The sequence below is a fragment of the Oncorhynchus kisutch genome, linkage group LG10 (assembly GCF_002021735.2).
Source record: "Oncorhynchus kisutch isolate 150728-3 linkage group LG10, Okis_V2, whole genome shotgun sequence".
NCBI classification, from domain to species: Eukaryota; Metazoa; Chordata; class Actinopteri; order Salmoniformes; family Salmonidae; genus Oncorhynchus; species Oncorhynchus kisutch.
In genome coordinates, this window is record NC_034183.2 from 4,774,749 (window position 1) to 4,801,731 (window position 26,983).

Below are 26,983 nucleotides of genomic sequence, written 5' to 3' on the forward strand. Positions count from 1 at the left end.
TCTGCGCACATCGTTACAACGCAGGAGGGTGAAGACAATATTATCTCAGGGTATTCCATATTACCTCCAATAGTAAATAGGAAGTAGACCAGCCTACCAAAACAGTTAAAAAATCCCTCTACACAACATCCCTAAAAAGTACTATAGTGAGAAACAAACATAATTTCTAGGCCAAAGAGAGATTACTGTGTTGAGAAGTACATGTTATATGATTGAATTAAAGCTGTAGGGGAGTAAAATATAACAAATGTTATAAGCCTGGCTGGTCACAAACAATGCATTCCTCTAACATGCTGTTACAGAGCAGGAGTAAACCATGGACTATGAGATCTACCGCCCCCAACCACACCATCCTCTAACTCACAGAGTTAAACTACTGCCCCCAACCACACCATCCTCTAACTCACAGAGTTAAACTACTGCCCCCAACCACACCATCCTCTAACTCACAGAGTTAAACTACTGCCCCAAACCACACCATCCTCTAACTCACAGAGTTAAACTACTGCCCCCAACCACACCATCCTCTAACTCACAGAGTTAAACTACTGCCCCCAACCACACCAACCTCTAACTCACAGAGTTAAACTACTGCCCCAAACCACACCAACCTCTAACTCACAGAGTTAAACTACTGCCCCCCAACCACACCAACCTCTAACTCACAGAGTTAAACTACTGCCCCCAGCCACACCAACCTCTAACTCACAGAGTTAAACTACTGCCCCCAACCACACCAACCTCTAACTCACAGAGTTAAACTACTGCCCCCAACCACACCAACCTCTAACTCACAGAGTTAAACTACTGCCCCCAACCACACCATCCTCTAACTCACAGAGTTAAACTACTGCCCCCAACCACACCATCCTCTAACTCACAGAGTTAAACTACTGCCCCCAACCACACCATCCTCTAACTCACAGAGTTAAACTACTGCCCCCAACCACAACATCCTCTAACTCACAGAGTTAAACTACTGCCCCCAACCACACCATCCTCTAACTCACAGAGTTAAACTACTGCCCCCAACCACACCATCCTCTAACTCACAGAGTTAAACTACTGCCCCCAACCACACCAACCTCTAACTCACAGAGTTAAACTACTGCCCCCAACCACACCATCCTCTAACTCACAGAGTTAAACTACTGCCCCCAACCACACCAACCTCTAACTCACAGAGTTAAACTACTGCCCCCAACCACACCATCCTCTAACTCACAGAGTAAACTACTGCCCCCAAACACACCATCCTCTAACTCACAGAGTTAAACTACTGCCCCCAACCACACCATCCTCTAACTCACAGAGTTAAACTACTGCCCCCAACCACACCATCCTCTAACTCACAGAGTTAAACTACTGCCCCAAACCACACCAACCTCTAACTCACAGAGTTAAACTATTGCCCCCAACCACACCATCCTCTAACTCACAGAGTTAAACTACTGCCCCCAACCACACCATCCTCTAACTCACAGAGTTAAACTACTGCCCCCAACCACACCATCCTCTAACTCACAGAGTTAAACTACTGCCCCCAACCACACCATCCTCTAACTCACAGAGTTAAACTACTGCCCCCAACCACACCATCCTCTAACTCACAGAGTTAAACTACTGCCCCCAACCACACCATCCTCTAACTCACAGAGTTAAACTACTGCCCCCAACCACACCATCCTCTAACTCACAGAGTTAAACTACTGCCCCCAACCACACCATCCTCTAACTCACAGAGTTAAACTACTGCCCCCAACCACACCAACCTCTAACTCACAGAGTTAAACTACTGCCCCCAACCACACCATCCTCTAACTCACAGAGTTAAACTACTGCCCCAAACCACACCAACCTCTAACTCACAGAGTTAAACTACTGCCCCCAACCACACCATCCTCTAACTCACAGAGTTAAACTACTGCCCCCAACCACACCAACCTCTACCTCACAGAGTTAAACTACTGCCCCCAACCACACCATCCTCTAACTCACAGAGTTAAACTACTGCCCCCAACCACACCATCCTCTAACTCACAGAGTTAAACTACTGCCCATATCATACTACACTACACCACACCACACTACACTACACCACACTACACTACACTACCCTACACCACACTACACCACATCACACTACACCACACTACACCACACTACACTACACTACACTACACCACACTACACTACACTACACCACATTACACTACACCACACTACACCACACTACACCACACTACACTACACTACACTACACCACACTACACTACACCACACTACACTACACTACACTACACCAAACTACACAACACCACAATACACTACACTACACCAAACTACACTACACCACAATACACTACACCACACTACACTACACCTTACTACACCACACTACACTACACCACACTACACCACACTACACTACACCACACTACACCAAACTACACTACACCACACTACACTACACTACACTACACCACACTACACTACACTACACCACACTACACTACACTACACTACACCACACTACACTACACTACACTACATCACACTACACTACACTACACTACACTCACCACACTACACTACACTACACCACACTACACCACACTACACCACACCACACTACACCACACTACACCACATCACACTACACTACACTACACCACACTACACCACACTACCACCACATCACACTACACCACACTATACTACACTACACCACACTACACTACACTACACCACACTACACCACACTACACTACACTACACTACACTACATCACACTACACTACACTACACCACACTACATCACACTACACCACACTACACTACACTACACCACACTACACCACACTACACTACACTACACTACACTACACCACACTACACCACACTACACCACACTACACTACACTACACCACACTACACAGCACTACACTACACTACACCACACTACACTACACTACAATACACTACTTCACACTACACTACACCACACTACACCACACCACACCACACTACACCACACTACACCACACTACACTACACTACACTACACTACACCACACTACATCACATTACACTACACTACACTACACCACACTACACTACACTACACCACACTACACTACACTACACCACACTACACTACACCACACTACACTACACCACACTAAACCACACTACACCACACTACACCACACTACACCACACTACACTACACTACACCACACTACACCACACTACACCACACTACACTACACAGCACTACAACACACTACACCACACTACCCTACACCACACCACACCATACTACCCTACACCACACCATACTACACTACACCACACTACACTACACCACACCATACTACCCTACACCACACCACACTACCCTACACCACACAACACCACACCACATTACATCACACTACACTACACAACACAACACAACACAACACCACACTACACCACACCACACCATACTACACTACACCACACTACACCACACCATACTACCCTACACCACACCACACCACACCACACCATACTACACTACACCACACCACACTACCACTACACCACACCATACTACCCTACACCACACCACACCACACCATACTACACTACACCACACTACACTACACCACACCATACTACCCTACACCACACAACACCACACCACACTACATCACACTACACAACACAACACCACACTACACCACACCATACTACCCTACACCACACAACACCACACCACACTACATCACACAACACAACACCCACAGCCCTCAGCCGTGGTATATTGGCCATATACCACAAACCCCAGAGGTGCCTTATTGTTTTATAAACTGGTTAGAGCAGTAAAAAGATGTTAGGGAATGTCAGGTTTCTCCAGACTGATGTTGCTGGACAGAAGTATAGCATCTTGTAGCCACATAACTGATGAGGCAGACCTCTACACCACACCATACTACCCTACAGAGGTAGATAGAGAAGGTAGAGAATATCGAGAAGGTAGAGAAGGTAGAGAATATCGAGAAGGTAGAGAAGGTAGAGAATATCGAGAAGGTAGAGAAGGTAGAGAATATCGAGAAGGTAGAGAAGGTAGAGAATATCGAGAAGGTAGAGAAGGTAGAGAAGATCGAAAAGGTAGAGAAGGTAGAGAATATCGAGAAGGTAGAGAAGGTAGAGAATATCGAGAAGGTAGAGAAGGTAGAGAATATCGAGAAGATAGAGAAGGTAGAGAATATCGAGAAGGTAGAGAAGGTAGAGAATATCGAGAAGGTAGAGAAGGTAGAGAATATCGAGAAGGTAGAGAAGGTAGAGAATATCGAGAAGGTAGAGAAGGTAGAGAATATCGAGAAGGTAGAGAAGGTAGAGAAGGTAGAGAATATCGAGAAGGTAGAGAAGGTAGAGAATATCGAGAAGGTAGAGAAGGTAGAGAATTTCGAGAAGGTAGAGAAGGTAGAGAAGATCGAGAAGGTAGAGAAGGTAGAGAAGATCGAGAAGATAGAGAAGGTAGAGAAGGTAGAGAATATCGAGAAGGTAGAGAAGGTAGAGAAGGTAGAGAAGGTACAGAAGGTAGAGAAGGTAGAGAAGGTAGAGAAGGTAGAGAAGGTAGAGAAGGTAGAGAAGGTAGAGAAGGTAGAGAATATTGAGAAGGTAGAGAAGGTAGAGAAGGTCTCTAGCAGCCTATCACTATAATCTCCTACTGCATATAATAAAGACGTGGATGTGTAATGCTGGGTAGGATTAGGATATCGCTCAATTCACCTTGCCCACTGAAGACGATTAGATCAATATATACCATTGAAGATATTACTGTGGAGAATCATCACCACCAATCGGTTGTCCTTTAAAGATCCTGTCCAGATAACTACCGGGTTTTGTCTTATTCCATCACTGCTATGTATTTAAGCAATAAGACACGAGGGGGTTTGTGGTATATGGCCAATATACTACGGCCAAGGGCTGTTCTTAAGCACGATGCAACGCGGAGTGCCTGGATACAGCCCTCAGCCGTGGTATATTGGCCATATACCACAAACCCCAGAGGTGCCTTATTGTTTTATAAACTGGTTAGAGCAGTTAGGGAATGTCAGGTTTCTCCAGACTGATGTTGCTGGACAGAAGTATAGCATCTTGTAGCCACATAAGTGATGAGGCAGACCTCCATCTGCAACAGTGACTCCCTCTCTCTCAACACTATTGACAGATATGGGTCGTAATCTGCTGATACTCTCCAGTGGTCTTCTGTGGGAAGAGAGGTGTGTGTGTGTGTGTGTGTGTGTATGTGTGTGTGTGTGTATGTGTGTGTGTATGTGTGTGTGTGTGTGTGTATGTGTGTGTGTTGTGTGTGTGTGTATGTGTGTGTGTGTGTGTGTGTGTGTGTGTGTGTATGTGTGTGTGTATGTGTGTGTGTGTGTGTGTGTGTGTGTGTGTGTGTGTGTGTGTGTGTGTGTGTGTGTGTGTGTGTGTGTGTGTGTGTGTGTGTGTGTGTGTGTGTGTGAGAGAGGGACATAGGTTGTGTTCATGTTTTTTTTTTCACCTTGAGTCTGTGTGTGCTATCTCTCCTCCTCAACCCCTCACCCCCCTGCCCCCTCCTCCCCCTCACCCCTCCTCACCCCCGCCACCCTCCTCCCCCTCACCCCTCCTCAGAGAGAGAGAGAGAGAGAGACAGACAGAGAGACAGAGAGAGAGGGAGAGAGAGAGAGAGAGAGAGAGAGAGAGAGAGAGAGAGAGAGAGAGAGAGACAGAGAGAGAGACAGAGAGAGGGAGAGTTAAAAGGACTGGGAGAAAAACCCTCTTTGTGTTTAACATCACCAGGTTTATGTTATTCCAGGAATGTTCCCTGTGCATTAGTCTGAGTGTTTACATATCTCACTGATCCTACTTAACCATAGTTTACCACCAGACAAATACTGTACATTACAGCAGTGTGTGTGAGTGTGTGTGAGTGTGTGTGAGACCCGGGTTAAATAGGTTAAATGCCAAATCCTGGGTCTGTAGTGGTCTCTGTGGCCTCTTTAAGACATTATCTATCTGAAATGGCTCTCTCTTTAAGACAATATCTATCTGACATGGTTCCGTGTTCTCTTTAAGACATTATCTATCTGAAATGGCTCTGTAGTCTCATTAAGACATTATCTATCTGAAATGGCTCTGTAGTCTCATTAAGACATTATCTATCTGAAATGGCTCTGTAGTCTCATTAAGACATTATCTATCTGAAATGGCTCTGTGTTCTCTTTAAGAAAATATCTATCTGAAATGGCTCTCTCTTTAAGACATTATCTATCTGAAATGGCTCTGTAGTCTCATTAAGACATTATCTATCTGAAATGGCTCTGTAGTCTCATTAAGACATTATCTATCTGAAATGGCTCCGTGTTCTCTTTAAAACAATATCTATCTGCAGCAGATAGCGTAGCAGTTAAGCGCTTTGGGTCAGAAAGGTTTCAGGATTCGAATCACCTAGCCGGCTAGGTGAAAAATCTGTCGATGTGCCCTTGAGCAAGTTACTTAATCCTAATTACTCCTTTAAATCGCACTGGACAAGAAACGCCTGCTAAATTATTCAAATGTAAACGTGGCAAAGTTGGCGGGTAGAACCCGAGACATGAACCTTGTCAAGGAAACACTAGAGCTGTTACATACACAGAGATCCAAACCGCTGTAGAGTTCCACAGTGGAGGTGTCATAATACCCATAAACCCTAGCGGTCAAAACAACCTCTTGACCAGGTTGCTGTAGAGTTCCACAGTGGAGGTGTCATAATACCCATAAACCCTAGCGGTCAAAACAACCTCTTGACCAGGTTGCTGTAGAGTTCCACAGTGGAGGTGTCATAATACCCATAAACCCTAGCGGTCAAAACAACCTCTTGACCAGGTTGCTGTAGAGTTCCACAGTGGAGGTGTCATAATACCCATAAACCCTAGCGGTCAAAACAACCTCTTGACCAGGTTGCTGTAGAGTTCCACAGTGGAGGTGTCATAATACCCATAAACCCTAGCGGTCAAAACAACCTCTTGACCAGGTTGCTGTAGAGTTCCACAGTGGAGGTGTCATAATACCCATAAACCCTAGCAGTCAAAACAACCTCTTGACCAGCTGTAGAGTTCCACAGTGGAGGTGTCATAATACCCATAAACCCTAGCGGTCAAAACAACCTCTTGACCAGGTGTAGAGTTCCACAGTGGAGGTGTCATAATACCCATAAACCCTAGCGGTCAAAACAACCTCTTGACCAGGTTGCTGTAGAGTTCCACAGTGGAGGTGTCATAATACCCATAAACCCTAGCGGTCAAAACAACCTCTTGACCAGCTGTAGAGTTCCACAGTGGAGGTGTCATAATACCCATAAACCCTAGCGGTCAAAACACCCTTTTTCATTTTTCCCACAAGGGATTTTTTAGAAACAGGTACAGGCGAACCCTTTATCAATATATATTCATCTCTATTTACTCTCACGTTTAAAAAATGCTAATTAGCAGCAAAGTAGATATCATGCAAGACTACAAATACCCTGCCAGCTCGTGCTCGTCTAGTTGACACCTTTGCTAACAGGTATTGTGTACATTTTTCTTTAATTGCACAAGACAGTTCACAGAATTGTACATTTAAAGAAATGTAGCCAACGCAACAGCTACTATTAAACAACTACAATGTGTGCACCCTGAGTGGCACAGTGGTCTAACGCACTGCATCGCAGTGTTGCAGCGTCACTACAGCCTGTGGTTCGATCCTGGCCATGGCCTAGTCCCGTAGGGCCAGTGTCATCCGGATTAGGGCTTTTAATTGGCTCATCTCGCTCTAGTGACTCCTTGTGGAGGGCCAGGCGCCTGCAGGCTGACTTTGGTTGTCAGTTGAACGGTGTTTCCTCATTGGTGCAGCTGGCTTCCGGGTTAAGCAGGCGCGTGTTAATTAAGAAAGCGCCGTTTGGCGGGTCATGTTTCAGAGGACGCATTACTCGACCTTCGCCTCTCCCGCGACTGTTGGGGAGTTGCAGCGATGAGACAAGAAAGAAAATGTTTTTTAAAAAAGATATTATAATTCAATAGAGAATACACTGGAAAGAGTTAATGTGAGGGTGGCTGGCTTTCTTACCTGTCCTCCCACCTTCTGACTGATGTCTAAGTAACTGTTCACTGAACTGTAAATAGAACTCCAGTGGTTTACTCTTTCTACCTCTATGAAGCAATCTTAAAGCCAATGTAAGAACATCTCTCGCTCTCTCTCTCTCCCCCTCTCTGTCTCTGTCTCTCTCTCTCTCTCTCCGTCTCTGTGTCTCCCCCCCCCCTCTCTCTCTCTCTCTCCCCGTGTCTCTCTCTCTCTCTCTCTCTCTCTGTCTCTGTCTCTGTCTCTGTCTCTCTCTCTCTCTCTCTCTCTCCGTCTCTGTGTGTCTCTCTCTCTCTCTCTCTCCGTATCTCTCTCCCTCTTGCGCTCTCTCTCTCCATCTCTGTCTCTCTCTCCCGTGTCTCTCTCTCTCTCTCTCTCTCTCTCTCTCTCTCTCTCTCTCTCTCTGTCTCTCTCTCTCCATCTCTGTGTATCTCTCTCCCCCCTCTCTCTCCCTCTCTCTCTCTCTCTCTCTCTCTCTCTCTCTCTCTCTCTCCGTCTCTGTCTCTCTCTCTCTCTCTCTCTCTCTCTCTCTCCCCCCTCTCTCTCCCTCTCTCTCTCTCTCTCTCTCTCTCTCTCTCTCTCTCTCTCCGTCTCTGTCTCTCTCTCTCCATCTCTGTGTATCTCTCTCCCCCCTCTCTCTCCCTCTCTCTCTCTCTCTCTCTCTCTCTCTCTCTCTCTCTCTCTCTCCGTCTCTGTCTCTCTCTCTCCATCTCTGTGTATCTCTCTCCCCCCTCTCTCTCCCTCTCTCTCTCTCACTCCCAAAGAAAGAATGTAAACATTCTAAATGGTTGTCAGAGTGGTAGGGACTAGGGATCACTTGACAGTCATGGAAAACTGTGTATAGTCAAGTCAACAGTGCATATACTATCATAATAATGTGTTAAACCGAATGTATTGGGCACCTAGCTACAGTCTCTATCTGTGTCTCAAATGGAACCCGGGGCGGCAGGGTAGCCTAGTGGTTAGAGTGGAGGGGCGGCAGGGTAGCCTAGTGGTTAGAGTGGAGGGGCGGCAGGGTAGCCTAGTGCTTAGAGTGGAGGGGCGGCAGGTTAGCCTAGTGGTTAGAGTGGAGGGGCGGCAGGGTAGCCTAGTGGTTAGAGTGGAGGGGCGGCAGGGTAGCCTAGTGGTTAGAGTGTAGGGGCGGCAGGGTAGCCTAGTGGTTAGAGTGGAGGGGCGGCAGGGTAGCCTAGTGGTTAGAGTGGAGGGGCGGCAGGGTAGCCTAGTGGTTAGAGCGTTGGACTAGTAACTGGAAGGTTGCAAGTTCAAATCCCCGAGCTGACAAGGTACAAATCTGTCGTTCTGCCCCTGAACAGGCAGTTAACCCACTGTTCCTAGGCCGTCATTGAAAATAAGAATTTGTTCTTAACTGACTTGCCTGGTTAAATAAATAAAATAAAAAATAAAAAAATAGTGCAAAACCCTATTCCCTATAGCCCCTGGTCAAAAGTAGTGCACTAAATAGGGAATAGAGTGCCCTTTGAGGTACTGTCTTTATGGTCTCTTGTCTCTCTAAACACTTGACACTGTGTTTCAACACAACATTACACAATGACACATTACTGGGAAGGTCTGACAACAGTAGTCACATCAATCACTGAGCCGTCTCCTAAAAGGATTTCCCCAACGGTCAAACATACACAACGAACCGGTCCTATCTGTCATACACTGGATTTGACCACGCAGAAAAAGCATTTCTTGACAGGTATGACTTATATAGGGCAATGAGTAATGTCCATGAGTTATATAGGGCAATGAGTAATACCCATGAGTTATATAGGGCAATGAGTAATACCCATGAGTTATATAGGGCAATGAGTAATGTCCATGAGTTATATAGGGCAATGAGTAATGCCCATGAGTTATATAGGGCAATGAGTAATGTCCATGAGTTATATAGGGCAATGAGTAATACCCATGAGTTATATAGGGCAATGAGTAATGTCCATGAGTTATATAGGGCAATGAGTAATGCCCATGAGTTATATAGGGCAATGAGTAATACCCATGAGTTATACAGTGGGGCAAAATAGCATTTAGTCAGCCACCAATTGTGCAGGTTCTCCCACTTATAAAGATGAGAGAGGCCTGTAATTGTCATCATAGGTACACTTCAACTATGACAGACAAAATGAGAAAAAAAAATCCAGAAAATCACATTGTAGGATTTTTAATGAATTTATTTGCAAATGATGGTGGAAAATAAGTATTTGGTCACCTACAAACAAGCAAGATTTCTGTCTCTCACAGACCTGTAACTTCTTCTTTAAGAGGCTCCTCTGTCCTCCACTTGTTACCTGTATTAATGGCACCTGTTTGAACTTGTTATCAGTATAAAAGACACCTGTCCACAACCTCAAACAGTCACACTCCAAACCCCACTATGGCCAAGACCAAAGAGCTGTCAAAGGACACCAGAAACAAAATTGTAGACCTGCACCAGGCTGGGAAGACTGAATCTGCAATAGGTAAGCAGCTTGGTTTGAAGAAATCAACTGTGGGAGCAATTATTAGGAAATGGAAGACATACAAGACCACTGATAATCTCCCTTGATCTGGGGCTCCACGCAAGATCTCACCCCGTGGGGTCAAAATGATCACAAGAACGGTGAGCAAAAATCCCAGAACCACACGGGGGGACCTAGTGAATGACCTGCAGAGAGCTGGGACCAAAGTAACAAAGCCTACCATCAGTAACACACTACGCCACCAGGGACTCAAATCCTGCCGTGACAGACATGTCCCCTTGCTTAAGCCAGTACATGTCCAGGCATTTGGATGATCCAGAAGAAGATTGGGTGAATGTCATATGGTCAGATGAAACCAAAACAGAACTTTTTGGTAAAAACTCAACTCGTCATGTTTGGAGGACAAAGAATGCTGAGTTGCATTCAAAGAACACCATACCTACTGTGAAGCATGGGGGTGGAAACATCATGCTTTGGGGCTGTTTTTCTGCAAAGGTACCAGGACGACTGATCCGTGTAAAGGAAAGAATGAATGGGGCGATGTATCGTGAGATTTTGAGTGAAAACCTCATTCCATCAGCAAGGGCATTGAAGATGAAACGTGGCTGGGTCTTTAAGCATGACAATGTTCCCAAACACACCGCCCTGGGCAACGAAGGAGTGGCTTCGTAAGAAGCATTTCAAGGTCCTGGAGTGGCCTAGCCAGTCTCCAGATCTCAACCCCACAGAAAATCTTTGGAGGGAGTTGAAAGTCCATGTTGCCCAGCAACAGCCCCAAAACATCACTGCTCTAGAGGAGATCTGCATGGAGGTGTGTGTGAAAACCTTGTGAAGACTTACAGAAAACGTTTGATCTCTGTCATTGCCAACAAAGGGTATATAACAAAGTATTGAGATAAACTTTTGTTATTGACCAAATACTTATTTTCACCATAATTTGCAAATAAATTCATTAAAAATCCTACAATGTGATTTTCTGGATTTTTTTTCTTATTTTGTCTGTCATAGTTGAAATGTACCTATGATGACAATTACAGGCCTCTCTCATCTTTTTAAGTGGGAGAACTTGCACAATTGGTGGCTGACTAAATACTTTTTTGCCCCACTGTATAGGGCAATGAGTAATACACACACTAAATGACCAGAAGTATGTGGACACCTGCTTGTTGAACATCTAATTAATGGCATTAATATGGAGTTGGTTTGCTGCTATAACAGGAAGGCTTTTCACTAGATGTTGAAACATTGCTGCAGGGACTTGCTTCCATTCAGCCACAAAGAGCATTAGTGAGGTCGGGCACAGATGTTGGGAGATTAGGCATGGCTCGCAGTCGGCATTCCAATTCATCCAAAAGGTTTTTTGATGGGGTTGAGGTCAGGACTCTGTGCAGGCCAATCAAGTTCTTCCACACCGATCTTGACAAACTATTTCTGTACGGACCTCGCTTTGTGCACGGGGGCATTGTCATGCTGAAACAGGAAAGGGACTTCCCCAAACTGTTGCCACAAAGTTGGAAGCACAGAATCATCTAGAATGTCCCTGTATGCTGTAGCATTGAGATTTCCCTTCACTGGAACTAAGGGGCCCAAACCATGAAAAACAGCCCCAGACCATTATTCCTCCTCCACCAAACTTTACAGTTGGCACTATGCAATTTGGGCAGGTAGAGTTCTCCTGGCATCTGCCAAACCCAGATTCATCAGTCGGAATTCAAGACCTTCCCAGATGGTGACAAGCTGTTTTTCATGGTTCGGGCCCCTTAGTTTCAGTGAAGGGAAATCTTAAAGCTTCAGCATACATGCAGAACTTCTAGACGATTCTGTGCTTTATTTGTTTACATACCCTACATTACTCATCTGATATGTATATACTGTACTCTATACCATCTACTGCATCTTTATGTAATACATGTATCACTAGACACTTTGTTTTCATTCCCTACATTACTCATCTGATATGTATATACTGTACTCTATATCATCTACTGCATCTTTATGTAATACATGTATCACTAGCCACTTTGTTTACATACCCTACATTACTCATCTGATATGTATATACTGTACTCTATATCATCTACTGCATCTTTATGTAATACATGTATCACTAGCCACTTTAAACTATGCCACTTTGTTTACATACCCTACATTACTCATCTCATATGTATATACTGTACTCGATACCATCTACTGTATCTTGCCTATGCTGTTCTGTACCATCACTCATTCACATATCTTTATGTACATATTCTTTATCCCTTTACACTTGTGTGTATAAGGTAGTAGTTGTGGAATTGTTAGTTAGATTACTTGTTCGTTATTACTGCATTGTCGGAACTAGAAGCACAAGCATTTCGCTACACTCGCATTAACATCTGCTAACCATGTGTATGTGACAAATAAAATGTGATTTGAAGCGTGATTCATCACTCCAGAGAAGGCGTTCTCACTGCTCCAGAGTCAAATGTCGGCGAGCTTTACACCATTCCAGCCGACGCTTAGCATTGCGCATGGTGATCTTAGGCTTGTGTGAGGCTTCTCGGCCATGGAAACCCATTTCATGAAGCTCCCGACGAACAGTTATTGTGCTGATGTGAGTGTTGCAACCCGAGGACAACACGATTTCACGCACTATGCGCTTCAGCACTCGCCATTCCCATTCTGCGAGCTTGTGTGGCCTACCACTTTGCGGCTGAGCCGTTGTTGCTCCTAGACGTCTCCACTTCACAATAACAGCACTTACAGTTGACCAGCACTCGCCATTCCCATTCTGCCTACCACTTCGCCTCCTAGATGTTTCCACTTCACAATAACAGCAGAGTCGACCATTAAAGCTCTAGCGAGGTAGAACTTGGACGAACTGACTGGTTGGAAAGGTGGCATCTTATGACGGTGCCACGTTGAAAGTCACTGAGCTTTTCAGTACGGGCCATTCTACTGATGATATTTGTCTATGGAGATTGCATGGTTGTGTGCTCGATTTTATACACCTGTCAGCAACAGGTGTGGCTGAAATAGCCACATCAACTCATTTGAAGGTGTGTCCACATACTTTTCTTTGTCTATATAGCCTATAAAGCACCCATAACCACAACAGCATCAAACTTAGCAAAGTGATACAGTTATAATCTATATTTGACCCCACAACAACTGGATTGGATGCAAAAAATGTTCAGTAGTGTAGTAAAGTATAAAATTGAGTAAACAATTATAATTTATTATAATGTAGTAAACAATTATAATTTGTAACAACTGTAACCGTAAAATAACATATCTCAGTTTTACACAGATGCAAATATGTATCCGTTTTACACAGACGTAAATATGTATCCATTTTACACAGACGTAAATATGTATCCCTTTTACACAGATGTAAACCTGAGACTCAACGTCAAAGGATTATGTCAAACGGTAATACGCTCTGTCTGGGTTTCTCTCTCTCTCTCGCACGGTGTACCCCCAGTTTACCCCCTTTATAAACCACACCATTTATCTTCATGCTGCATTCCTCTCTCTCTCTCTCTCCTCCTCCCCTTTTCTCCTCAGAACTCCCCGTTCTCCCCATTCTTCAAGTCCTGCGACTCGTCACCATCACATTTGCTCCTAAACAACTTTGTTTACCATTCCAACTCTTTCTAGTTCTTCTTTTGATCTTTTATTACTAAGTTATTCAAATCAAAAGACATCTGCAAGAGCCTTTTTAAAAATCTTCTCTAAAATTAATTTAAAATCTTCTCTAAAATTAATTTAAAATCTTCTATAGCCTAAAGGGGCCAAAAGTCTGAGGGAAAGAAACGAATCCTCATCTACTTCCTTGTTCAGCCTGCTTGCTTTTCTTCATTTTGGAACTATCAGCTCTGAAACTCATCCATTATTATTCATTACATAAAGTAACATAAAGTACTCTAGTGCAGAGGTTCTCACACCTGGTCCTGGGGAACCAAAGGTGTGTACATGTTTTGTTTGTTTTTGTCCTCGCGCTACACACTGGATTCAAATAATCAGAACCTGATGAGTTGACGATTTTAATCAGGTGTGTAGCGCTAAGGCAAAAAAAAACAAAAAATGTACACACCTTTGGTTCCCCAGGACCAGGTGTGAGAACCACTGCACTAGAGTACTTACACAGTGCACTAACCGAAGAGTTTATATAACAGGCTATTCAAATGCTGCTGTTGAATACAAAACCTGGCACGATAGACACAGACACAAAAAGAGGGCTACGAAGTTGAAAAGACATTTCACTGTGTTTTTGTTCGTAGTCTGCAGCCTATATAGTAGTCCTATATTCCATTAACAACACTGTCGGCCCAGTGAAAATGGCTAATGCTTTAGATAATAGTACAATTAGCCTATAGCACGTGTACTAATAATATATGACAACGAATGAGAAGAACTACGATATATCCAACGTTTTTCACACAGTTTTTCTTTCCATAAGAAAATGAGAAACGAGGTTGCGTGAGTTCTGGTAAAGAGGGTGCCATTCAGTCAGGTGCAACCTGCGACTTTTATTTGTTTAGCCTAGTTCCAGCACACATTTAAAAGAAACACAAAATCCCTTAACATGGCCTATATTGTAAATAAATGTGTATTGTTCTTACCCTCAAAAAATCTCTGTAACGCTTCGGTTTCATCCACCACGTCCATCCTAGCGGGTCCCACTAATAACCTCCATGAACTCCCCCGCTCCCTGTGAGTCCGGCCGAAACAGTTGCGTTGTATCGGGTCAACTCTCACGGATACATCACGCAGTCGGGACTGGCGGCGTGTCCAAATGTCTCTGCTGTGGCAACTATATTCCAAGTCCTAACGTGGAATTATTATGCGCTCATAAATCCACTCCTTGTCAAAAAAAATAGAGAGAGATTCCCTCTCTGGTTTTAGGAGCGATAACCTGAACACAATTATTTTATTGTTCCTTTTAATCCCTTCCCTTTATATATATATATTACATGTTTTGTTTTTAAATCATTAACGCCTAAATGAAGCGTTTTAAATATAAAACAATCCACAAGTGAACAGGTATGATTATCACACCTCATTCAGCGGTAGCCTAATTAGAAATAGCCATAGAGAAGTCGCACAACGCGAATTCCGCGTTGGAAAAACGATCAATACATCGTTAAATAATGTCCCAGAGAAATTCTTCGACTTTTGTTCGATTCTTCTTGTATATATATTTCGTTACCTTGTTGATTGCAGGACAATGGATAGCTAGGGTAGGAGTCTTCGGGAAAACGTTGTACGTCAATATCGAGCATTTGACTGCGTCTGTGTAGATGACCTCCCCTCTGTCTTCTAGCAGTTCGCCCTACTCTCTCTGGACCCGACGTAGACGCGACCTACTGGTCCACGGAGCCGTGCGCTGTGCGTGTGTGTATGTGTGTGTGCGTGCGCGCGCGCGCGTGTGTGTGTGATCGGTTGGGATGAGAGGACATGAGACAGGTGTGTTTACACCTCCCTGGGTGATGGATGTGAGACCAAATTGGGATGACATTAAGTAGTCTAAGCTACAGTAGTCTTCTGTCAACTCATTTTTACCTTCATATTTGATGTGTAATTTTCATATGCCTAGGACACATGAAATGTTATTTCTTACAACATTTTATTTTGGGAACAATTTTTAAGTAATTTAAGCGAAAGTCATAAAAAATAAGGAAGAGAGAGAGAGATATTAGATGAGATATTATCTACCTCACTTGCTTTGACAATGTTAACACATGTTTCCCATGCCAATAAAGCCCTTGAATTGAATTGAATTGAATTGAGAGAGAATCTAGCCCAAGTTTAATTTCTGTTCAGTGCAGAACTGAACTGATACATATTAGTGGTATGAAATGTGTAGCCTTCTGGGTTGACCCCAAACCAATCCAATTATCCACCCAAAACGAGTTGCATTATCGATATTATAATAACGACCTATCTCCGATACACTGTCTTCTCTCTCTCTCTCTCTCTCTCTCTCTCTCTCTCTCTCTCTCTCTCTCTCTCTCTCTCTCTCTCTCTCTCTCTCTCGCTCTCTCTCAATTACCGTTTGTTCTGTCCAAATGTTGTCATTTTATAATACTAGAAAAGTTGAATTGTTAAATCACTTCTATTTGCATAGACTAAGTATGTATGTATATATACTAAGTATGGAAAGATTCAGATACACAATCATCATCCTTTTTTTTTTTAAGACCTTGTGATGTGTTTGAAAACAAAAACGCATTAAAACATCCAGTTTAGCATGAATGTTAGAGAAAAAAACCAAATTGAGTTGTGAATATATATATATATATATACAACAATAGGCCGATTAAAGTTCAATATCTCTGCCTCTATAGTGACGAAGGAAAAAGGTCTCTCTACACACTGTCCACGACATTTACTTTATTGGAGTCAATAAAAGTCTCTGCTCCTAAAAAGCTACTGGGATCTCTAAACTCTCACAGTGTCTTTCACACTCCAGCAGACGACTGTTTTCTGTCGAGGCGTCCAACAGGGGGAGGAAGGGAATCATCCATTTCTCTCCAACCTTATCAGCTAGCTACATCCCTCCCTCTAAAACAATGCCACTGTGTGCATGTCAGAGAGATGCTGGTTTGTTCTGTTGTCTGTCACAGCTGGATCGTCTCTCTTTCTCTTTGTCACCCCCCCCCCCCCCACCATCCTCTTACTCTCCTCTTCTCTATCCCCCTCTTTCTCTCGTCCGCCCCCCCCCCCTCTTTCCCTCTGTTCGTCCTAAACAAGCCGTCCGTTTATGTCTGCCACACTATGTACATTGTTGTGGAGGACACAGGACAGAAAGAGAGAGATGGAGAGATGGAGAGAAAGAGGGGGAGATAGAAAGAGAGAGATGGAGAGAAAGAGGGGGAGATAGAAAGAGAGAGATGGAGAGAAAGAGGGGGAGATAGAAAGAGAGAGAAGGAGAGAAAGAGGGGGAGATAGAAAGAGAGAGATGGAGAGAAAGAGAGAAAGGGGGGAGATAGAGAGAGATGGAGAGACAGAGAGAAAGAGGGGGATATAGAAAGAGAGAGATGGAGAGAAAGAGGGGGGAGATAGAAAGAGAGACAGAAAGAACGAGGGGGAGATAGAAAGAGAGAGATGGAGAGAAAGAGGGGGAGATAGAAAGAGAGAGATGGAGAGAAAGAGGGGATGAGATAGAAAGAGAGAGATGGAGAGAAAGAGGGGGAGATAGAAAGAGAGAGATGGAGAGAAAGAGGGGATGAGATAGAAAGAGAGAGACAGGGGGAAAGAGGGGATGAGATAGAAAGAGAGAGACAGAAAGAAAGAGGGGGAGATAGAAAGACAGAGAGGGAGAGACAGAGAAACAGCTGGTTAACGCTATTTTGTCATTTCTATATTAGACTGTTTGTGAAATGGAGAGGGAGTGTAGTGTGTTTGTGTGTGTGTGTGTGTGTGTGTGTGTGTGTGTGTGTGTGTGTGTGTGTGTGTGTGTGTGTGTGTGTGTGTGTGTGTGTGTGTGTGTGTGTGTGTGTGTGTGTGTGTGAGAGAGAGTGAGAGTGATAAAGGAGCTTTAAATAACCAAAGAGTTTACCAATAAAAACTTCCAAAAGGACTAATTCGGGGGTGGAAAGGGGAAAATGAATAAATTAGTTTCGGAAGTTTCTCGTTTGTAAACCATATAAATAGAATTAGCTAAGTCGTAATAATTTTAGTAATAACTACATACGTTTAGTTATTCTATGGTGTAAATTGTTATATTTCATTACCCTTTCTCTCTCAAGAGCAAATGTGTTTCTTCACTTATTTCCCCCTCATGCCACTGCCACATTCCACAAGATAACCCTCGGTGTGTGTGTGTGTTTTCGTATTTGTGAGTGTTGTGATAATTACAATGCCCGATTTAACGTGACTGGACCTTGGGTGTTTTTTTGCCCTGTACTTCCCCATCCGGGCCACTAGATGGAGACATGTAACCGCTGGTTATTTAGACAACACTGGTGAAGAAGGAGCGGCAACATTCAACATGGCGGCGAACAGAGCAGGTAGGATGCGTTGCTATAGCCACGGATGCATTTACAAACCTAACTATGAATTTCAAATGTATTTCGGATTTAATCATTTTACAGTCCCATATTCTGATGATTAATTTACTGCTAGCACAGATAGTGTGTATTTATACGGTTGTGTGTGAGAAACGTACTGATATTTGCTCTCAGAATTTCACACATTGTTTTGATTTCCTTGCAGGCAAGTCTCCTGTTGTTGTATCCTTTTCAAAATAAAGTTAGCTAGCAATGAACATAGCAACAAGTTTTTTTAAAAGTGTCAAGGTGTTTCTTCCCTTGGAAATAAAAATGTATGGATATTTTAAAACGAATTGAACACACACACACACACACACACACACACACACACACACACACACACACACACACACACACACACACACACACACACACACACACACACACACACACACACACACACACACACACACACACAATACAGATAATGAAATCCGCCCTTAACCGCCACCTCCAGCTGTCGTCTGTTCCTCTCCAGCTCCTGCTCTACCTGACAGCTCTTTACTATGTCTTCTACTTCCTCTCTACATTCTGCATGATCATCTACAAGAGTGAGGCACCTTCAGCATGCAGACTGTTGTTGTTGTTGTTGTTGTTGTTGTTGTTGTTGAGAGAGACTAATCTTCTGCATGCAGACTGTTGTTGTTGTTGTTGTTGTTGTTGTTGTTGAGAGAGACTAATCTTCTGCATGCAGACTGTTGTTGTTGTTGTTGTTGTTGTTGTTGTTGTTGAGAGAGACTAATCTTCTGCATGCAGTCTGTTGTTGTTGTTGTTGTTGTTGAGAGAGACTAATCTTCTGCATGCAGTCTGTTGTTGTTGTTGTTGTTGTTGTTGTTCTAGTAGAGTGTACCGACCGTTCTGATTCAGTTCAGAGCATCTTTATTGTCCCTGTTTGTGTGCAGCATAAATACCTAGACAAAGAGACATTTGTTTGTAGGCCTGTTGCAAAAATGGTCCTTGATCCTGAGATAGTTCTGGTCTTGACTCCGTCTCTGGTTTGCTGCCTGTCCTCTAGGTCGTGTGATGAGCTACCCTGATGACCTCCTAACCCAGGACGTAGGTCTGCTCTTCGTCATGGCTTGTCTTGAGCTGTTCCGACTCTACTGTGGTGAGTTGTAGTGGGGGTCTGACTCTACTGTGGTGAGTTGTAGTGGGGGTCTTACTCTACTGGGGTGAGTTGTAGTGGGGGTCTGACTCTACTGAGGTGAGTTGTAGTGGGGGTCTGACTCTACTGTGGTGAGTTGTAGTGGGGGTCTGACTCTACTGGGGTGAGTTGTAGTGGGGGTCTGACTCTACTGTGGTGAGTTGTAGTGGGGGTCTGACTCTACTGAGGTGAGTTGTAGTGGGGTCTGACTCTACTGTGGTGAGTTGTAGTGGGGGTCTGACTCTACTGTGGTGAGTTGTAGTGGGGGTCTGACTCTACTGAGGTGAGTTGTTGTGGGGGTCTGACTCTACTGGGGTGAGTTGTAGTGGGGGTCTGACTCTACTGGGGTGAGTTGTAATGGGGGTCTGAAGTTTGAGGTGAGTTGTAATGGGGGTCTGAAGTTTGAGGTGAGTTGTAGTGGGGGTCTGACTCTACTGGGGTGAGTTGTAATGGGGGTCTGAAGTTTGAGGTGAGTTGTAGTGGGGGTCTGACTCTACTGGGGTGAGTTGTAATGGGGGTCTGAAGTTTGAGGTGAGTTGTAGTGGGGGTCTGACTCTGGGGTGAGTTGTAATGGGGGTCTGAAGTTTGAGGTGAGTTGTAGTGGGGGTCTGATTTTTGAGGTGAGTTGTAGTGGGGGTCTGACTCTGGGGTGAGTTGTAATGGGGGTCTGAAGTTTGAGGTGAGTTGTAGTGGGGGTCTGAAGTTTGAGGTGAGTTGTAGTGGGGGTCTGACTCTGGGGTGAGTTGTAATGGGGGTCTGAAGTTTGAGGGGAGTTGTAGTGGGGGTCTGAAGTTTGAGGTGAGTTGTAGTGGGGGTCTGACTCTGGGGTGAGTTGTAATGGGGGTCTGAAGTTTGAGGTGAGTTGTAGTGGGGGTCTGACTCTGGGGTGAGTTGTAATGGGGGTCTGAAGTTTGAGGTGAGTTGTAATGGGGGTCTGAAGTTTGAGCAAGGCATTCAGCCTCTTATTAAAGGGTGACTCCACGCCAGTGGGAGCAGAATTTTTTTTTTCTCTCTGATTTTTTGGAAATTCTCACATAATGACTTCATTGGAAGGAAGGATGTTTGAAATGCTTTTTACATTTGTATCACAAAATTATTTTTTAGAAAATCATGATGAAATTTGCAATTTTAGGCCCTTTATAGACCTGTACATGCCTCCTGCCAGACCCTATGATCTGTGAACCGTACATGAAACAGACAACATTCTTGTAACAAATGTAAAAATAATTTCAAACATCCTTCCTCTCAACGAAGTTCCTATGTGAGAATTGCCAGAAAAATCTGAGATACCCTAAATATTTTCCTCTCCCGCTGTCGTGGGATCGCCCTATACTGCTCTTGGGAGGAGGACCCTGTGCCATGTCTCTCTCCCCCCCCCTTCCCCTCCTTCCAGGTGTGAGGGGTAACCTGCAGGAGACGGAGGGTTATATGTGGGCTAACCTGGCCATGACGGTGGCTACGGCCCTGTTGTCCGTCTACTTCCTGGTATGGCAGCTGTACGTGATGCATGCTGACGTCATCATCAACGCCATACTGCTCAGTGTTTACGGACTGGGAGGGGTCCTAGGTCTGGCCACACTGGCTAGATTCACCAGGTTAGTTATCTATTTGCCGTGTCCATAATACTCACATTATTGATATGATTCATATTTATTCAATTCATTTTGTTTTTGTGATTTAATAATTAAAGGGGAGACTTTGGGATTTTGGTATTGAGGCCTTTTTAAATGGCGCAGCGGTCTAAAAGGCACTGTATCTCAGTGCTAGAGGCGTCACTACAGACCGTGGTTCGATTCCAGGCTGTATCACGGCAGTCTAAGGCACTGTATCTCAGTGCTAGAGGCATCAATACAGACCTTGGTTCGATTCCAGGGTGTATCACAACCGGCCGTGATTGGGAGTCCCATAGGGCGGCGCACAATTGGCCCAGCATCGCCCGGGTTAGGGTTTGGCCGGTGTAGGCCGTCATTGTAAATAAGAATTTGTTCTTAACTGACTTGCCTGGTTAAATAAAGGTTAAATAAAATGTCTATAGGTCTCTACTAGCCACAGATACCCAATGAGTCTATAGGTATCTACTAGCCACAGATACCCAATGAGTCTATAGGTATCTACTAGCCACAGATACCCAATGAGTCTATAGGTATCTACTAGCCACAGATACCCAATGAGTCTATAGGTATCTACTAGCCACAGATACCCAATGAGTCTATAGGTCTCTACTAGCAGCAGATACCCAATGAGTCTACGTCTATGGGTATCTATTAGCATGCTAGCAGATACTCATACACTTCCAGTCATTGCGCTAACTCTAGTTAGCATTGGCTCGCGAAACTACCCCTTTAACGTCCTTCATACTGGACACAGAGACATTACCATGGTATCCAGGAGTTCATCATCCCTTTAATGATTTTGGTGACATTTTATCTTGGCCTATTTAAAGTAGGCTAATAGGCCTCTCCCACCAGTCACCATTGTGTTGTGAATGGCCTGCCTGCACTGAGCGTCGTCCCCTTTTGTCCGCTCTATTGACCGTGAATGAAATAAGCTCCCGTGGTTCTTCAGAGACTTTGTTAATTATTGATCCAGGTTTTTATTCATTCCAAGCGTCACTGCATACCGCCTTCTAATGCTATGACGTCAGGGCCAGACCTCGCGTTTTCCTTTCAAAGACGGAAGAGATTGTGGGTAAAATATCTGACTGACCACTTCTTCTACCGAAGAGATTGATAATGGGTTAAGTCTGAACGTTCTTGAACGTTCCTGAACGTTCCACACTGAACAAGGATTTAACGAAGGTTTTCACTTTCCAACGACTGTGAAATGTTGTTTCTTATTTATTTATTTATTTTTTAACCCTCTATTTTAGTTGAATACAGTTATTGTAAGTCCCTCTAGATAATTCCGCTGATATGTAGCCTAATGTCTGTGCTCATTTCTGTCTTTCAGTGTCTACTCCTGACCCCATCAATTATAGGTGCACTGACTGCACCTCCAGAATTTCCTTCTATTCCTTCACTACCAAACATTCACTAACAAACCTTCACTACCAAACCTTCACTACCACTCCTTCACTACCAAACCTTCACTACCACTCCTTCACTATCAAACCTTCACTACCAAACCTTCACTACCACTCCTTCACTACCAAACCTTCACTACCACTCCTTCACTACCAAACCTTCACTACCACTCCTTCACTACCAAACCTTCACTACCACTCCTTCACTACCAAACCTTCACTACCACTCCTTCACTACCGAACCTTCACTACCACTCCTTCACTACCAAACCTTCACTACCAACCCTTCACTACCACTCCTTCACTACCAAACCTTCAATACCAAACCTTTACTACCAAACCTTCACTACCTCTCCTTCACTACCACTCCTTCACTACCACTCCTTCACTACCAAACCTTCACTACCACTTCTTCACTACCAAACCTTCACTACCAAACCTTCACTACCTCTCCTTCACTACCACTCCTTCACTACCAAACCTTCACTACCAAACCTTCACTACCAAACCCTCTGCTGCAACATTGGAGATGTCTGAGCATCAATGTGGGTGTTTGGTGCATTCAGAATGCTAGTGGTATCCTGTCCCGGAGCTCTACAATTCCTTTGACAATTCCTTTGACCTCGTGGCTTGGTCTTTGCTATGTCAACTGTAGGACCTTATATATAGACAGGTGTGTTTCCAAATCATGTCCAATCAATTGAATTTATCACAGTTGGACTCCAATCAAGTTGTTGAAACATCTCAGGGATGATCAATGGAAACAGGATGCAACCTGAGGTCAATGTTGAGTCTCATAGCAACGGCTCTGAATACTAATGTAAATAAGGTATTTCAGTTTGATTTGGGTTTTTTTGCCAAACATTTAAAAAAAAAAAAAAAAAAAAAGTGTTTTTTGCTTTGTCATGATTGGGTAATTGTGATGTCATTATGGGGTATTGTGATGTCATTATGGGGTATTGTGATGTCATTATGGGGTATTGTGATGTCATTATTGGGTAATTGTGTGTAGTAGATTGATGAGAGAGAGAAAAAAAAAAGTAAAATAACAAAAAGTGGAAAAAAGTTGAGGGGTCTGAATACTTTCCATCACATCTATAGGCTACGTTGAAATGGACATACAAACAACAGCCAATATAGAAGATGGACCTCCAGTGTCCGTCTAAGCGGTACGTTTGTAATCATTCAGCCGATCCTAAATCCCTCCCAACCCCTTCCCCTTGGCCCTAACTCTTCAATGTTAACCCCCGATTGGCCCTAACTCTTCAATGTTAACCCCCGATTGGCCCTAACTCTTCAACAAATGCTGTGAAAAGTACATTAAATGTAAAATACACATCAAATCAACAGTGTTCATGTTTTTGGATTCAGTCTTGTATCAGGTGAACTGTTGTGTCCTCACCTTCGGTCGAATCATTTGATTATCTCTAAACGGTTCCCTTTGAATTGCTACCATCGTTATGCAAATACTTTTCATATTTCTTCTGTAAGAGACGTATCAATGTGGCCCTATCCATATAGGACAATTCCCACGAGGGCTAAGTAGTCTGTGAACCCTCATACATTAAGAACAAAACACTGTTTTCTGACTGTTTTCCATGTTATTTGGTTAGTTCTCTCTTAAAAAAACTGAGGTCTATGGTGATAGGTGGGATGGGCTGAGGGGTGGGATTAAAGAGCTGAGGTCTATGGTGATAGGTGGGATGGGCTGAGGGGTGGGATTAAAGAGCTGAGGTCTATGGTGATAGGTGGGATGGGCTGAGGGGTGGGATTAAAGAGCTGAGGTCTATGGTGATAGGTGGGATGGGCTGGGGGGGGTGGGATTAAAGAGCTGAGGTCTATGGTGATAGGTGGGATGGGCTGAGAGAGGTTGTATTAAAGAGCTGAGGTCTATGGTGATAGGTGGGATGGGCTGAGGGGTGGGATTAAAGAGCTGAGGTCTATGGTGATAGGTGGGATGGGCTGAGGGGTGGGATTAAAGAGCTGAGGTCTATGGTGATAGGTGGGATGGGCTGAGGGGTGGGATTAAAGAGCTGAGGTCTATGGTGATAGGTGGGATGGGCTGAGAGAGGTTGGATTAAAGAGCTGAGGTCTATGGTGATAGGTGGGATGGGCTGAGGGGGTGGGATTAAAGAGCTGAGGTCTATGGTGATAGGTGGGATGGGCTGAGGGGGTGGGATTAAAGAGCTGAGGTCTATGGTGATAGGTGGGATGGGCTGAGGGGGTGGGATTAAAGAGCTGAGGTCTATGGTGATAGGTGGGATGGGCTGAGGGGGTGGGATTAAAGAGCTGAGGTCTATGGTGATAGGTGGGATGGGCTGAGGGGTGGGATTAAAGAGCTGAGGTCTATGGTGATAGGTGGGATGGGCTGAGGGGTGGGATTAAAGAGCTGAGGTCTATGGTGATAGGTGGGATGGGCTGGGGGGGGTGGGATTAAAGAGCTGAGGTCTATGGTGATAGGTGGGATGGGCTGAGGGGGTGGGATTAAAGAGCTGAGGTCTATGGTGATAGGTGGGATGGGCTGGGGGGTGGGATTAAAGAGCTGAGGTCTATGGTGATAGGTGGGATGGGCTGAGGGGTGGGATTAAAGAGCTGAGGTCTATGTTGATAGGTGGGATGGGCTGAGGGGTGGGATTAAAGAGCTGAGGTCTATGGTGATAGGTGGGATGGGCTGGGGGGGGGGGGGATTAAAGAGCTGAGGTCTATGGTGATAGGTGGGATGGGCTGAGGGGGTGGGATTAAAGAGCTGAGGTCTATGGTGATAGGTGGGATGGGCTGAGGGGTGGGATTAAAGAGCTGAGGTCTATGGTGATAGGTGGGATGGGCTGAGGGGTGGGATTAAAGAGCTGAGGTCTATGGTGATAGGTGGGATGGGCTGAGAGAGGTTGTATTAAAGAGCTGAGGTCTATGGTGATAGGTGGGATGGGCTGAGAGAGGTTGTATTAAAGAGCTGAGGTCTATGGTGATAGGTGGGATGGGCTGAGAGAGGTTGTATTAAAGAGCTGAGGTCTATGGTGATAGGTGGGATGGGCTGAGAGAGGTTGTATTAAAGAGCTGAGGTCTATGGTGATAGGTGGGATGGGCTGAGAGAGGTTGTATTAAAGAGCTGAGGTCTATGGTGATAGGTGGGATGGGCTGAGAGAGGTTGTATTAAAGAGCTGAGGTCTATGGTGATAGGTGGGATGGGCTGAGAGAGGTTGGATTAAAGAGCTGAGGTCTATGGTGATAGGTGGGATGGGCTGAGAGAGGTTGTATTAAAGAGCTGAGGTCTATGGTGATAGGTGGGATGGGCTGAGAGAGGTTGTATTAAAGAGCTGAGGTCTATGGTGATAGGTGGGATGGGCTGAGGGGGTGGGATTAAAGAGCTGAGGTCTATGGTGATAGGTGGGATGGGCTGAGGGGGTGGGATTAAAGAGCTGAGGTCTATGGTGATAGGTGGGATGGGCTGAGAGAGGTTGTATTAAAGAGCTGAGGTCTATGGTGATAGGTGGGATGGGCTGAGGGGTGGGATTAAAGAGCTGAGGTCTATGGTGATAGGTGGGATGGGCTGAGAGAGGTTGTATTAAAGAGCTGAGGTCTATGGTGATAGGTGGGATGGGCTGAGAGAGGTTGTATTAAAGAGCTGAGGTCTATGGTGATAGGTGGGATGGGCTGAGAGAGGTTGTATTAAAGAGCTTAGGTCTATGGTGATAGGTGGGATGGGCTGAGAGAGGTTGTATTAAAGAGCTGAGGTCTATGGTGATAGGTGGGATGGGCTGAGGGGGTGGGATTAAAGAGCTGAGGTCTATGGTGATAGGTGGGATGGGCTGAGAGAGGTTGTATTAAAGAGCTGAGGTCTATGGTGATAGGTGGGAATGGCTGAGAGAGGTTGTATTAAAGAGCTGAGGTCTATGGTGATAGGTGGGATGGGCTGAGGGGGTGGGATTAAAGAGCTGAGGTCTATGGTGATAGGTGGGATGGGCTGAGGGGGTGGGATTAAAGAGCTGAGGTCTATGGTGATAGGTGGGATGGGCTGAGAGAGGTTGTATTAAAGAGCTGAGGTCTATGGTGATAGGTGGGATGGGCTGAGGGGTGGGATTAAAGAGCTGAGGTCTATGGTGATAGGTGGGATGGGCTGAGAGAGGTTGTATTAAAGAGCTGAGGTCTATGGTGATAGGTGGGATGGGCTGAGAGAGGTTGTATTAA

The 26,983-nt window shown here is 44.6% G+C and overlaps 2 protein-coding genes across 2 annotated transcripts in view; one reads left to right on the forward strand and one right to left on the reverse strand.

Annotated features, from left to right (window-relative positions):
* Window positions 1–15,893, reverse strand: part of LOC109884986 (myelin regulatory factor) — a 70,388-nt gene extending 54,495 nt beyond the window's left edge. The window contains exon 1 of the mRNA XM_031832915.1: window positions 15,201–15,893. Coding sequence (XP_031688775.1) covers window positions 15,201–15,246 — 46 coding nt within the window. The 5' untranslated portion in view covers window positions 15,247–15,893. The remainder of the gene's footprint in view (window positions 1–15,200) is intronic.
* A 2,647-nt stretch (window positions 15,894–18,540) lies between these two features.
* Window positions 18,541–24,152, forward strand: LOC109884987 (transmembrane protein 80). The gene is made up of 6 exons (XM_020476866.2): window positions 18,541–18,590; window positions 18,796–18,812; window positions 19,090–19,183; window positions 19,648–19,740; window positions 21,170–21,371; window positions 22,726–24,152. The coding sequence occupies exons 1-6, from the start codon at window positions 18,572–18,574 to the stop codon at window positions 22,736–22,738; spliced, it is 438 nt and encodes a 145-aa protein (XP_020332455.2). The 5' UTR covers window positions 18,541–18,571; the 3' UTR covers window positions 22,739–24,152.
* Window positions 24,153–26,983: the final 2,831 nt, after the last annotated feature.

Coding starts and splice junctions, on each gene's coding strand:
- LOC109884987 (XM_020476866.2), top strand. Junction 19,184..19,647: donor CTGCATGATCATCTACAAGA/GTGAGGCACCTT, acceptor CCTGTCCTCTAG/GTCGTGTGATGAGCTACCCT. Junction 19,741..21,169: donor GCTGTTCCGACTCTACTGTG/GTGAGTTGTAGT, acceptor CCCTCCTTCCAG/GTGTGAGGGGTAACCTGCAG.